This window comes from Saccopteryx bilineata, chromosome 4 (assembly GCF_036850765.1).
Source record: "Saccopteryx bilineata isolate mSacBil1 chromosome 4, mSacBil1_pri_phased_curated, whole genome shotgun sequence".
Taxonomy (NCBI): domain Eukaryota; kingdom Metazoa; phylum Chordata; class Mammalia; order Chiroptera; family Emballonuridae; genus Saccopteryx; species Saccopteryx bilineata.
Window position 1 is genome coordinate 275,961,402 of NC_089493.1, and position 12,306 is coordinate 275,973,707.

The 12,306-nt window shown below is 51.5% G+C and overlaps 1 protein-coding gene across 3 annotated transcripts in view; it reads left to right on the forward strand.

Annotated features, from left to right (window-relative positions):
- The window catches only part of MARF1 (meiosis regulator and mRNA stability factor 1), a 42,375-nt gene extending 37,967 nt beyond the window's left edge, over positions 1–4,408 (forward strand). For all 3 annotated transcript variants that reach the window (XM_066274778.1, XM_066274779.1, XM_066274780.1), the window contains exon 27: positions 1,895–4,408. In XM_066274778.1, coding sequence (XP_066130875.1) covers positions 1,895–2,136 — 242 coding nt within the window. In that variant the 3' untranslated portion in view covers positions 2,137–4,408. The remainder of the gene's footprint in view (positions 1–1,894) is intronic.
- Positions 4,409–12,306: the final 7,898 nt, after the last annotated feature.

Genomic DNA, 12,306 nt, shown 5'->3' on the forward strand with positions numbered 1-12,306 from the left:
GGGGCATCTGTGCCTGACCCCAGACTCGGTGCAGAGACCTGAGAAGGAAGAGGAGGCCAACAGGGCGCTCGCCGGCTCGTGCCTCACTGCGTGCCCAGCACTGCGCTGCCTGCTCTTATTGCGCCCCCACTGTGCGCCCGGCACTGCGCTGCCCGCTCTCACTGTGCCCCCACTGTGCCCCTGGCACTGCGCTGCCTGCTCTCACTGCACCCCCACTGTGCGCCCGGCACTGCACTGCCTGCTCTCACTGCGCCCCCACTGTGTGCCTGGCACTGCGCTGCCCGCTCGCACTGCATCCCCGGCACTGTACTGCCTGCTCTCACTGTGCGCCTGCTGCCCACTCTCGCTGTGCCCTTGGCAGTGCGCTGCACGCTCTCACTGCGCCCCCGGCACTGTGCCGCCCGCTCTCACTGCGCCCCTGGCACTGCACTGCCTGCTCTCACTGTGCACCTGGCACTGTGCTGCCCACTGCTTGCTCTCACTGTGCGCCCTGCACTACACTGTCCACTCAAACTACGCACCCAGCACTGCACTCTCCGCTCCCACTGCACGCCCAGCACTGCACTGCCTGCTGCCCACTCTTGGTGCATGCCTGGCACTCCGCTGCCTGCCCCCACTGTGCGCTGGCACTGCGCTGCCCGCTCTCTGTGCGCCCAGTACTGCTCCAGGGTTGCAGGCTTGGTCCCTGACTTCTTCCTCAGCTCCGCAGGTTAGGAGATGGGCATAGCTGTGTTGGAAATAGAGTCTGCTTCAGGCGGCCTTATTAGAAAGTCAGGGCTAGAATTGAACCCACGGCCTCGTGTCTTTCTGCCGTATCCCCCGAGCTGAAAGGATGGCCCACCTGCTCTGATGAGGCCCTTCCCTTGTCATCGTCACTGCACCCACCAGTCCTTCCCGCCCTCTGGTGCAGCCCTTGTCCTCAGGGGGCACTGTTGCCCAGCAACAGAACTGAGGCTCTGTGCCTGGAAAATGGGAGGCATGGACCCAGGCACCTGGCCCCTGAGACCAGAGACCTGGCCTGTGGTAAAAGCAGGCTGCATTCCCTGCAAAACTGGAGCTGGTGGGAGGTTGATACTAGCTCTTTGGGACGTGTTAGCCTGGGTGCAGTTAGTGTACATGAGTCTTTGTATACACCAGTCATTCACAAGTCACAGGGGACAGAAAAATAATTTGAATGGTGTAGGCATTCTGTCTGCCGTTCTCCTCAGTGTCAGCCCGAGAAGGAGCGGAGGCTCTGTCGTCCCCTCTGTCACTCTCGCCTTCTCTGTGCCTTTGGGGCAAGAGCCCCTCGCATGCACAATAGGGATCTGAGCTATAACAGTACGTCTCTTCCGAGCAGCGTGGCCCTGTGTGTACAGCAGAGGCCTGCAGTGTGGCTAGGGAGAGCAGCCTGCAGCATTGCAGGGGCCCGACTGGCTGTGACTTTCTGGATTTTCTAGGGCAATTTTGACTCTGCCTCTCTCCCCTTGACCCCCACTCTAACCTTAGAGCCACACAGAGTCAGGTCTGTCAGTGGAATGGGCCAGGGGTCAGGTCCCTCCTAGCCTGAAAGTCTTGAAATCACAGGAGGCTTAGGGGTCCTTAACTACCTGACACAGTGCAGAGACTCCAAAGAGGGAAAAGAACCTTTTAAATCATTGCCCATTGGTTTGTAGTCAAAACAAAGATCTCTAAAACTGTTACTTCAGGGGAGAGCTGAGATGCAGTTTATAAGTATTTGACTGACACAAAATATTGGTTACATAGCTAATATGTAAATGGTGGCCTGGGTGTGACATTTGAGGGGTTATTTTAAAAATGTTTTTGTGTGTATGTGGAAATATGAGCGAGAGACTGAAACCAACACTTCTTGCAGGTTGTAGAACTGAATCCGTGTGCTTTTCTGTGTTTACAGAAATTATTTTAAACCAAGAAGAGAACACTGGAGCTCCAGTACCAGTAAATGACAAAAAGGCCACCTCCGACTCCAGCTCCTCTCGCGTCTCAGCCGCTGCCCCAGCGCCGCCCTGCCCCCCCTCGGGAGCCCCCGAGTCGCAGCTCAGCAAGGACCCTGTGGAAAGCCCAGCCAAAAAGCAACCCAAAAATAGAGTAAAATTGGCAGCCAACTTTTCCTTTGCACCTATAACGAAGCTTTGACTCATCTGAACGTAGAATTAGGGTGGGAAAGCAGTCTGACTCTGCACACAAACGTGGGTTCAAACACACAGCCTTTGCTGTTTCAGTGATCAGCCACTCCCTCCGTCTCTAGACTTATTCCACAGTGTTTTCTTTCTTTGACATTGAGCACAGCTTTGAGCTGAAGTTTTTTTTCTTTTTCGTCCCCCCTTTCCCCAATTTTTTGGGAAAAAAAACACAAAAACTTCCCATTTGTTAAAGACTTCCTAATAAATTTTACCAATTCTTTTCTGAATTATGAAATATAATGATCCGTAAGAAGAAGGCAGAAGAACTCGGCTAGAGAAGGAAGTAGCTCTACTTCCATTGAGCCACATCAGTGGGGTATCCCTCCGTGTGGCCTAACAGGGTCTCCACACCTTTGCTCGCGGATGTTTTCAGACAGTGTTGATCATATGCATGATGTGTCTTGAAGCAAAGCCTGTTCAGTGACCCTGCGTGTTCACACACTGTAGGGTGGGCCCGCAAGTGAGAATGTATTTTCAGGTTGGATGTGAAGGCTCCTGGCTTCCATGTGACTTGTAAGAGTGCCTTTTTTTTTTTTTAATTTAATTATGTCTGTAGTTGACAAATGTGGCTTCATCACAAAAATTTTTTAATGTTTCCACTATGGGGTTCTGTTTAGGAGCTTTCTAGAAAGTTGAGGATGATCTAAGCTTCCCTTTTATGTTCAGTTCCAGTTTGACACGCATCAGGTAAAGGAAAGGGAGATGGTCTGGGTGTCCTGGATTTAAAGTCAGCATTTGAAGGCCAACACACAATATTGTGTGTCAAGAGACAGTGTTGGAAAGAGTGTCTGATTTTCTAAAATATGCAATGCATAATTTACAAATCAGAGCTGACGGGTGAGGTGCTTTATCGGGGCAGTATTGATACTCTTTCCACTAGGAACACACTCATTCTATCTAAAGAGACAAAGGCCAAGGTTGATCAACTTAACTTTGTTTTTGTAATTTTAAAGCTGGTTTTGGTAGTTGGGAAGCTTTATGTGTAGGTATTTGTGTGTCTTAGTAGTGTCTAACTCAGTTCTCACTGTTGGAAGCGTGTTCGGGTTTTTTGTATCTGATGTTGGTATTTGGGGAGAGCCAGCCTTTAAGGGAGCACTGCCCTGTGGAATGACCTTCGCCTTGAGGTGTCTGAGGCATTTGGTGACAGGTGGCCTCTCACCCCTCCCGAAGAAACCTGACATTTACAATGGGTTGTATTTGTTGGGAAAAGGCGGATTCATTCATAGAGCAGAAAGAACCTGTTGGCAAAAGGTCTTCCGCTAGTTAAATGGTATCTTTTGGGGAAATGCTTATATTTTGTAATTTCTGGAAAGCCAGAAAATGGGCTCTGATTTATAGCCAACATTTTGATTAAATGCCACAAAATAAAGGCTATAGAGAGACTTTTTACAAGTTAGATTTCTGTTCCCCAAATCTTTTCTATGAAGCCAACGATTCCCAGTTCTCAAGCCCCCGCCCCAGTGGAGGTGGAACCACATTGGAAAAGCCTTCTAAGCATGATGGCTCTCTGCAGGTCCCTCGAAGGCATTTCTACAGACAGTGTGACAGAGTACGATGCAAATGTGCAATTTTTTAAAAGAAGTTTTTAAACAGTGTGATACAGTGTTGAGAACATCAGTTGCCTTATTCTGAGATTTCATAAGGCTGAGTTTGCACACTTGGACTTTAGTTTTGTTCTCATTTAAAGAACTGTGGGTTTTAAAAACATAAAGAGGTACCATTACAAGTCACAAGGAACAGTCTCAAAGAGCAGCTTCTTTGGGCAACCAGGAGAGACTGAAGTTGCGTGCTGTCATGTGAGTGTGGTTGCACTGTTCGCTGGAGACACCAGCCTGGGATACGCATGACTCAACAATTGCTGTTTGAAGATGGGAAAGTACAGCAGAAGTTCATTGTGTTCATAATGTACTCCATAATGGCCAGTTCAATTGCTATCTATTTTTTTATCCAGAGGCTTAATTAAATGATGTGACAAAATGATGTATGAGAATTAAGGCAATGAAATTATTTCTGGGTGGAAAGATGTACTGTATTAGATATATCTTTAAAAAAAAAAAAAGTTATCACCAAAACCCCCTTTCCTGTCTTGCACTGTTTGTTTTGGATTGGGCTGGGGGGGAGCGATGTTTTTCTTAATTGTCTACTTTGAACACTTTTTTGTGGTTCAAGTGCTGTTTTGTGTGTTGGGACCAAACAGTTGTCAATAAACTTTACAAGCAAGCATCCAGTTTGAGTTTTCCAAGTGAGTGTTTGTTTGAGGGGAGGGATTATAAACCAGTCCAGTGTTGTCCTCTTTTCATCCTGGGTTCCCCTGACGTCTCACCCTTTCTGAAATCTGAGGTGGAGTACAAATTGGTCTGACACTTTGGAAGCACTTGTAACTTAGCATCTGGCCCTGGCAGGTGACTGAATACGGGCCCTCCGTGGTCAGGACCCTACACGGTTTCCAACCGAGTTCTAGGTTATAATCATGTGTGGGGAAAATACAATAACCACCGAACTTTCTGGTTATAAAACTGGGATAATTCCTAGGCTCTTTCTCCCTGTGAAAGAAAGCCATTTTGCAGGCTACCTTGGTCTTGGTCACTGCCAGGCCTGCTTTTTGATTAAGCCCATTTGGAAAACACTACTTTCATAAGATTCCCTTTTGAAGCCCTTTGCCCTGAGACGACCATTACTGCCCACCCCCACCCCCACCCCCCGGTACAAATCTGAAAGGAGAGATTTGAATGTTTGGATAAATTGCCTCTTGATAAAGTTCAGTATTTTTAAAAGTTCAACATTAAAAAGCTCTTGAAAATCTTTGTCAATCCTTTCAGTACATCTCACTTGGTAGCAGAGTTTTACAGAAAATCTTCAGCCGCCCTCATGCCCCTCTAGAGCAGAGCAAGGAGGTTTTGTGGGTCCAGTTCAGGGGTTAAAACAGGGCGTCACGTTTGTGCGTCTCCCAGCTGGTCTGGAGCAGGTGGCTTAGCGGGTGGCTGGCTGGGGGAGAGCAGACCCCTCTGCAGTGGAGGTCCACCTTCTAGGCCTGACTCCCTGACAGGGGTGCAGTCAACCCTGTCTGTTCCCTTTATCATAAGAAGCACTGTGCTTTGAGATTTGTCTGGTTTATTGCTGCTTCAGTGGGCAAAGACTGAGTCATGGCTCAGATGTATCCCTGCTGCCTCCCACACCAGTGACCTGCTGTTGCCTCCACTTCTGCAGATGGGGACAGGTCACATATTGGCTTGGGCTGGGGGAGGAGCAGGAACCCTGACTCACTGACCCATAAGCCGGCGGTCAGCGCAGTCCTCACCACTGCTCTACTTGACCTTGCCCTCTCCCGCATTGCTTTCTCTCAGGCTTGTATGCTGGCTGGCCCGTCTCCCAGCCATTAATGTGATGACAGCACCAACCTCCTCTAACTCGACTCTATGGGGAGAGATGCAGAGAAGACAGATCTAATTTGCTCGTTTGGACTAATGCTTTCAGGGCCAAGTGTCGAGGAAAGGGAGAGTTCTGGTCTTTGGGAGGTAGGCAGCCCTGGGGAACAGTTTAGGTGAGAATAGGAAGGGGGGGGGGATTCAGCAGATTACAGAACAGCACGGAAGAGAACCCCTCCCTCTTCAAGTGGGTGAGAAGAGGAGATCTCAAGCTAGTTATCGAGGCCTGAACTTGCCTCAGCAAAATGAAGAGAAGAATTCCCATTTTTCTGGGTAGGAAGGAGCTGGAAGCGGGGAACGTGGGGCACAGGAGGAGAAGGGGAAGGGACAGCCGCAGGCGGGAGCTGAGCAGCACCACAGCGGCGAGCCAGCCAGGAGCCCCACAGCGCACGAGGTGACCAGGCGGACAGGACAGATCCCGGCACCGTCTCTTCCCACCATCACCGGCAGCTCATGTGAAGGCCTCACCCCCTCCCACCGCTGCCTGAAAGCCTCTCGATGGGATGTTCGGCCTGCGTGGACTCCAAGGCCTGACCCCTGCTGCTCCTCCCCTACCTCCCCGCTTTCCTGACAGAGCCCCAGGTGCTGGCTGTCCTCTGGAAGCCACCTGCCGGTTCTAGAGGCCACCCACAGTTCCCTCTGCCACCGGGGCTGCCTCAAAATGGCAGCTTAGTTCATCAAGCCACTAAGGACGACCTCTCTCCAGTCTGCTAAGACGGAGCCTTATGTAATGGGACCCAATCAAGGGAGTGACTTCCCATCTTTTTTTACCAACTTCCATTAGTTAGAAGCAAGTAACAGGCCCCAGATCCTAGACGATCTGTTAAGTGTTTGATGACTGAGTTAGTGATTGCCATAGGAGGCCTCAGACATCCTATCCGGCTTCTAGCATGGAAGGAAAGGGGTCCTGACCGAAATCTTTTGAGGGCCAAGAACCAAGCTTCAAAGCTGAAAGGGCCTCAGAGACAGGTAGACCAAACCAGCCTCCACCCTCACACTGGGTTACAGACGGGGAAAGTGAAGCTGGAGAAGCTGAGCCATTGCCCAAGTCACTCTGTGGCACAGCTAGGCGGGAGGCCTTGGTCCACACAGCTCCCAAACCCGGTCTTTATGGAGGCGCCCACACGGGTGCCAGGCACTGAGCCAGGTGTGGGACCCCAATGAGCAAGACATGGGCCCAGCTGTCCCTCCCTGCCTCACCTGTGGCAGTGGACCCTGGGCTCAGACAGACCCCTCAGAGGTAGTGGTTCTCGCTTTTTTTTTAGTCTTTCTTTTTTTAGATTTTATTTATTCATTTTTAGAGAGAGAGAGAGAAGGGGGGAGGAGCAGGAAGCATCAACTGCCATATGTGTCTTGACCAGGCAAGCCCAGGATTTCGAACTGGCGGCCTCAGCATTTCCAGGTCGATGCCTTATCCACTGCGCCACCACAGGTCAGGCAGTAGTGGTTCTCAAATTGAGGGAGGACATCTCATCACCAGGGATACATGTTTAAAATGCAAACTGACCATAAAAAAAAACACTGGCCTGGGCTCTTCAAAATAGTCAGGGTCATGAAAGACAGAAATGGCTGAAGGAGATGTGGCAACGAAAAGCAATACTTATTCCTGAACTGAACCCCAGAACGGGAGGAGAGTTGCCATAATACAAAGTCCCGGGAAAACCGATGAAGTGTAAATACTAGGTAACAGTATTGTGTCACTGTGACATGAAAGAGAACACCCATGTTCTTTTATACACGTTGGAGGATTTAAGCGGCACAAGACACTAACTGCAGCTAAAATCATCGTAGACAGAAAAGGAGTGAGCGACAGAGCAGACCCAGCAAAAGGCTAGCAACCAGGGAATCTGAGTAAAAGGACGTGTGAGAAGTCTTTGTGTAAGGTCAAAATTCTTTCAAAATTAAGAGTCATTGTGCCTGACCAGGCGGTGGCACAGTGGGCGGAGTTTTGGGCTGGGATGTGGAAGACCCAGGTTCAAAACCCCAAGGTCGCCAGCTTGAGCACGGGGTCGCTGGCTTGAGCGTGGGATCATAGATAGGAATGACCCCACGGTCACCGGCTTGAGCCCAAAGGTCTCTGGCTTGAAGCCCAAGGTCACTGGCTTGAGCAAGGGGTCACTCACTCTGCTGTAGCCCCCCAGTCAAGGCACAGATGAGAGCGCAATAATGAACAACTAAGGTGCCGCAACAAAGAATTGATGCTTCTCATCTCTCTCCTTTCCTATCTGTCTCTATCTGTCCCTCTCTCTGACTGTCTCTGTTAAAAATAATAATAATAAAAATAATCGTAATATTGTTGAACAGGCTCCTAGGCCCCTCTGGAGATTGAGGCCTGCATGAGGGGCTGTTAGGATGGGAGCTGCTGTCCCAGAGCCACACTGCCACCAGCACCTGAGGCCACAGAGGTGCTTTCTCAGGGACTCTCCCCTTCCAAACGTGAAGACTGTGGTCCATGTGGGTAAAAAGTTGCTGTTTGAATCTGAACAAACAGCTCTTGGGTGAAGCAAGTCAAGACCATGCTAGGGACCCACAGGGGACAGCAGTCCCTGGGCCGGCTCCGTTTCTTTCGGGCTCGGGCTGTGTGTGGGACTGGGCTGAATGACGGAGAAAGAAGGGGACACAGAGCATTGAATCAGACCAGGGGTCTGAGTTCTGTCCTGGTTTCGGTGAGCTCGTTGATGACCTTAGCAAATCCCTGTCCTTCTCTGAAAACCTCTTTTTTTTTTTTCTTTTTTTTTTTAATGAAAACCTGTTTCTTATTCTCTAAAAGTCAATGGACCCTTGTTTTAAGGTACCCAGCATCCATTCTCTCCTTTTTGGCACAACTGGGCTGACACTCCTCTCCCCCTCCCCCTGACTCCAGGGCCAGCCTTTGGACCCCAACTTGGCCAAGCAGAGAACCACAGCCCTCTGGCCCAGCCAGTGATTCCGGGATGGGCATGGGCCCAAAAGGGAGTCGCTTACGCTCAGCCCCACATGACCAAACTGAGATTTAACTACGGTTTCTCCTCTCCTAGAAACGGAACCTTAAACCAGTCTGCCAGGAGTCACCCAGTCAGCCCTAGTTAGGTTACCAGCCTGAAAAGCCTCTGTCATCCCCTATAAGAAAAATAACTTTACAATAATCAACCCACTTTTGTTTGAGATTAACAGCTTTCTGACTCCTGTTACCGTTTGCCTTCCATTCTGTACGGTTCTTCAGTGCCCCTTTCTATCTGCTACATTGGATGCTGCCTGATTTAAATCAATTTGGGCTCAAGTAAACTCTTTTAAAAACTTTTTTAACATGCCTCAGTTTACCTTTTAACACTACCCAAATCAGGCCGGGGAGATTCCATGCTGATACTTTATTGGACTCATTGGAGTCTGACTGTGGAAGGCTGGTGAGGCCGGAAGCTGGGAGCTATTGCTGTGGGCCCTACAAGGATGCTCTCTGCCCGAGTATAAAGCCAGCATGACGGAGGCGGAATGGAGAGGTGGAAATTATTAGTCCAGAACCAATCATTTGATACCCTAGGTCCCGGGACATCCCAGCCTGGGAGCCAGGAAATATGCCTTTTTTTTTTTTTTTCTGAAGCTGGAAACGGGGAGAGACAGTGAGACAGACTCCCACATGCGCCCGACCAGGATCCACCCGGCACGACCACCAGGGGGCGCCGCTCTGCCCACCAGGGGGCGATTCTCTGCCCCTCTGGGGCGTCGCTCTGTTGCGACCAGAGCCACTCTAGCGCCTGGGGCAGAGGCCAAGGAGCCATCCCCAGCGCCCGGGCCATCTTTGCTCCAATGGAGCCTCGGCTGCCGGAGGGGAAGAGAGAGACAGAGAGGAAGGAGAGGGGGAGGGGTGGAGAAGCAAATGGGCGCTTCTCCTGTGTGCCCTGGCCGAGAATCAAACCCGGGACTTCTGCACGCCAGGCCGATACTCTACCACTGAGCCAACAGGCCAGGGCCAAATATGCCTTTTTTTTTTTTTTTTTGTCTGTTTCACTTGAGTTTTGCTAACTGACAACCCCAAGAATCCTAATACAGAGAGCTCCAGCTCTGCATGGGGCACTGTGGGGGACAACGACAGCCCCTCAAGGCAGGGTGGCCTCCCTACTCTCACGCCACCTCCAGCCCCACCTTCTTCCACTCCTCTCCCTGCTGCGTCTTGCTGCAGAGATGTGTCCTCCTTCAGGGAAGTCCCTGAACCCCAGACTCTGTTCTCTGCCCTGTCCCTGTTCCCGCAGCCTCTGTGCTTACCACCCTCCTAGTGGAACGGAGCAAGCCCACACTTCTCGTCAAAACCCAAGTGTGAGGTGGCTGTTCTTTCTGGTGCAGGGGAGGAGTGAGCCACAGATACTGTCTCAGAGGAGAAATACTCTTTGCGGGTGAGAGGTGAGCCCTGAGCTGGCTAACCGTACAGCTGAAGCTTCTCTGGACTCGCAATGGGAGCCTGGAGTTGAGGATAGCCAAAGGCTGGAAGGAGCCCGTTGTTCCAATACAGGAAAGGGAAACTGCTGGTGAGGAGGCCTGGGGACAGGGTAAGCCAGGTGGCAGGGCTGGAAATGGGGCATGGAATAGTCAGGCCTCCCTGGTGTGTGCGGCTGCAGTGTAACCCCCTCCCACCTCCGGGGCTTTGTGCAGCTTGGCTTCCGGGCTGAGTGCAGAGGAGGGCCGAGTCCCATTGGGACTGAGCAGGAGCTGAGGGAGGGGACGACTGTGGGAAGGAATATGAGGGGTGTGGAGAACCGGTGGGGGGTGCAGTCAGGGTCAAGTGTGACTGTGGGACCAGAAGCCCCAGGGAAGGTGCAGACATCTTGAGGAGGCACTTGGAATGGGGGTCACAACAACACTGCCACACTGCAGCATGGTATGGGTCTGCTCACCATCACCTTCATGAGGGTAGGACCCGGGAAGGTCTTCCTTACCCTTTCCATCCCAGCCCCGCGAAGGCCCTTGCAAGAAGATCCTCAGCGAGCAGGCAGCCTTCTGATTCCACAGCCTCCTACCTTCAGGTTTAACCAGTGATAACGGACTTGACTATGTGTCTTGTTCTACACCAGGGGTCCCCAAACTACGGCCCACGGACCGCATGCGGTCCCCTGAGGCCATTTATCCGGCCCCCCGCTGCTTCCGGAAGGGGCATCTCTTTCATTGATGGTCAGTGAGCAAAGCACAGTGTCACTCACGTACAGTACTACTTCCGGTGATGTGGGACGCACGCGTCATATCACTTGTTACAGCTAGCAGTGACAAATATGGAACTGGATATTGACCATCTCATTAGCCAAAAGCACGCCCATAGTTCCCATTGAAATACTGGTCAGTTTGTTGATTTAAATTTACTTGTTCTTTATTTTAAATATTGTATTTGTTTCCGTTTTGTTTGTTTTTTTACTTTAAAATAAGATATGTGCAGTGTGCATAGGGATTTGTTCATAGTTTTTTTTATAGTCCAGCCCTCCAACGGTCTGAGGGACAGTGAACTGGCCCCTTGTGTAAAAAGTTTGGGGACCCCTGTTCTACACCCTTCCCACGTACTGTCTCCTTTATTGTGCGTTGCAGCACCTTAGTTGTTCATTGATTGCTTTCTCATATGGGCCTTCAGCAGACCGAGTAACCCCTTGCTGGAGCCAGCGACCTTGGGTTCAAGCTGGTGAGCTTTTTTTTGCTCAAACCAGATGAGCCCGAGCTCAAGCTGGCGACCTCGGGGTCTCGAACCTGGGTCCTCTGCATCCCAGTCCGACGCTCTATCCACTGCGCCACCACCTGGTCAGGCTACTGTCTCCTTTAACCCTCCATTGTCCCCTGCCTTTTACCCTCTGGCTGACACAGGGAGGGGTCGCTGGGCTTTTCACCCAGGCAGCTGGCTCCAAGCCCCAGCCCTTGTCGCTTTTCAATTGCTTTCCCTTGTGCTGATCCTCCTAGTCTCTGGCTTTGTTCAATCTAACACTAGCCAGGGCCACACCTTGCCCTCCTGCTTGACATCCTTGTCTCTCACTAACACACAAGGTGCAGAAAGGCAGGACCATCCCTGTGCAGTTCACCTGTTTCCTAGTACCTAAGGCCACTAAGGAATTCACTTACAAACGAATGGAACAATGGCCTGACGTTTGCTCCTCACGCCAGCTTTCTTGAGTGCTTTACCTCAGCCTCTGGTACCCACCCTGCTGTCCCGCTGGTGGCAGGCATCTGAGTCTTGGTGGTGGCATTGGGCAGGGTATAACTGCTTCTTCTCAAGCTGCAGAGCGGCAGAGCTGGTGAGCTCCCACCGCGCAGGGCTGTCTAGCCGCCCAGGAATGTTAAGGTTTTTTTTTTTTGTTTTTTTTTTTGTATTTTTCTGAAGCTGGAAACGGGGAGAGACAGTCAGACAGACTCCCGCATGCGCCCGACCGGGATCCACCCGGCACGCCCACCAGGGGGCGATGCTCTGCCCACCAGGGGGCGATGCTCTGCCCCTCCAGGGCGTCGCTCTGCCGCGACCAGAGCCACTCTAGCACCTGGGGCAGAGGCCAAGGAGCCATTCCCAGTGCCCGGGCCATCTTTGCTCCAATGGAGCCTTGGCTGCGGGAGGGGAAGAGAGAGACAGAGAGGAAGGAGGGGGGTGGGGTGGAGAAGCAAATGGGCGCTTCTCCTATGTACCCTGGCCGGGAACCGAACCCGGGTCCCCCGCACGCCAGGCCGACGCTCTACCGCTGAGCCAACAGGCCAGGGCGATG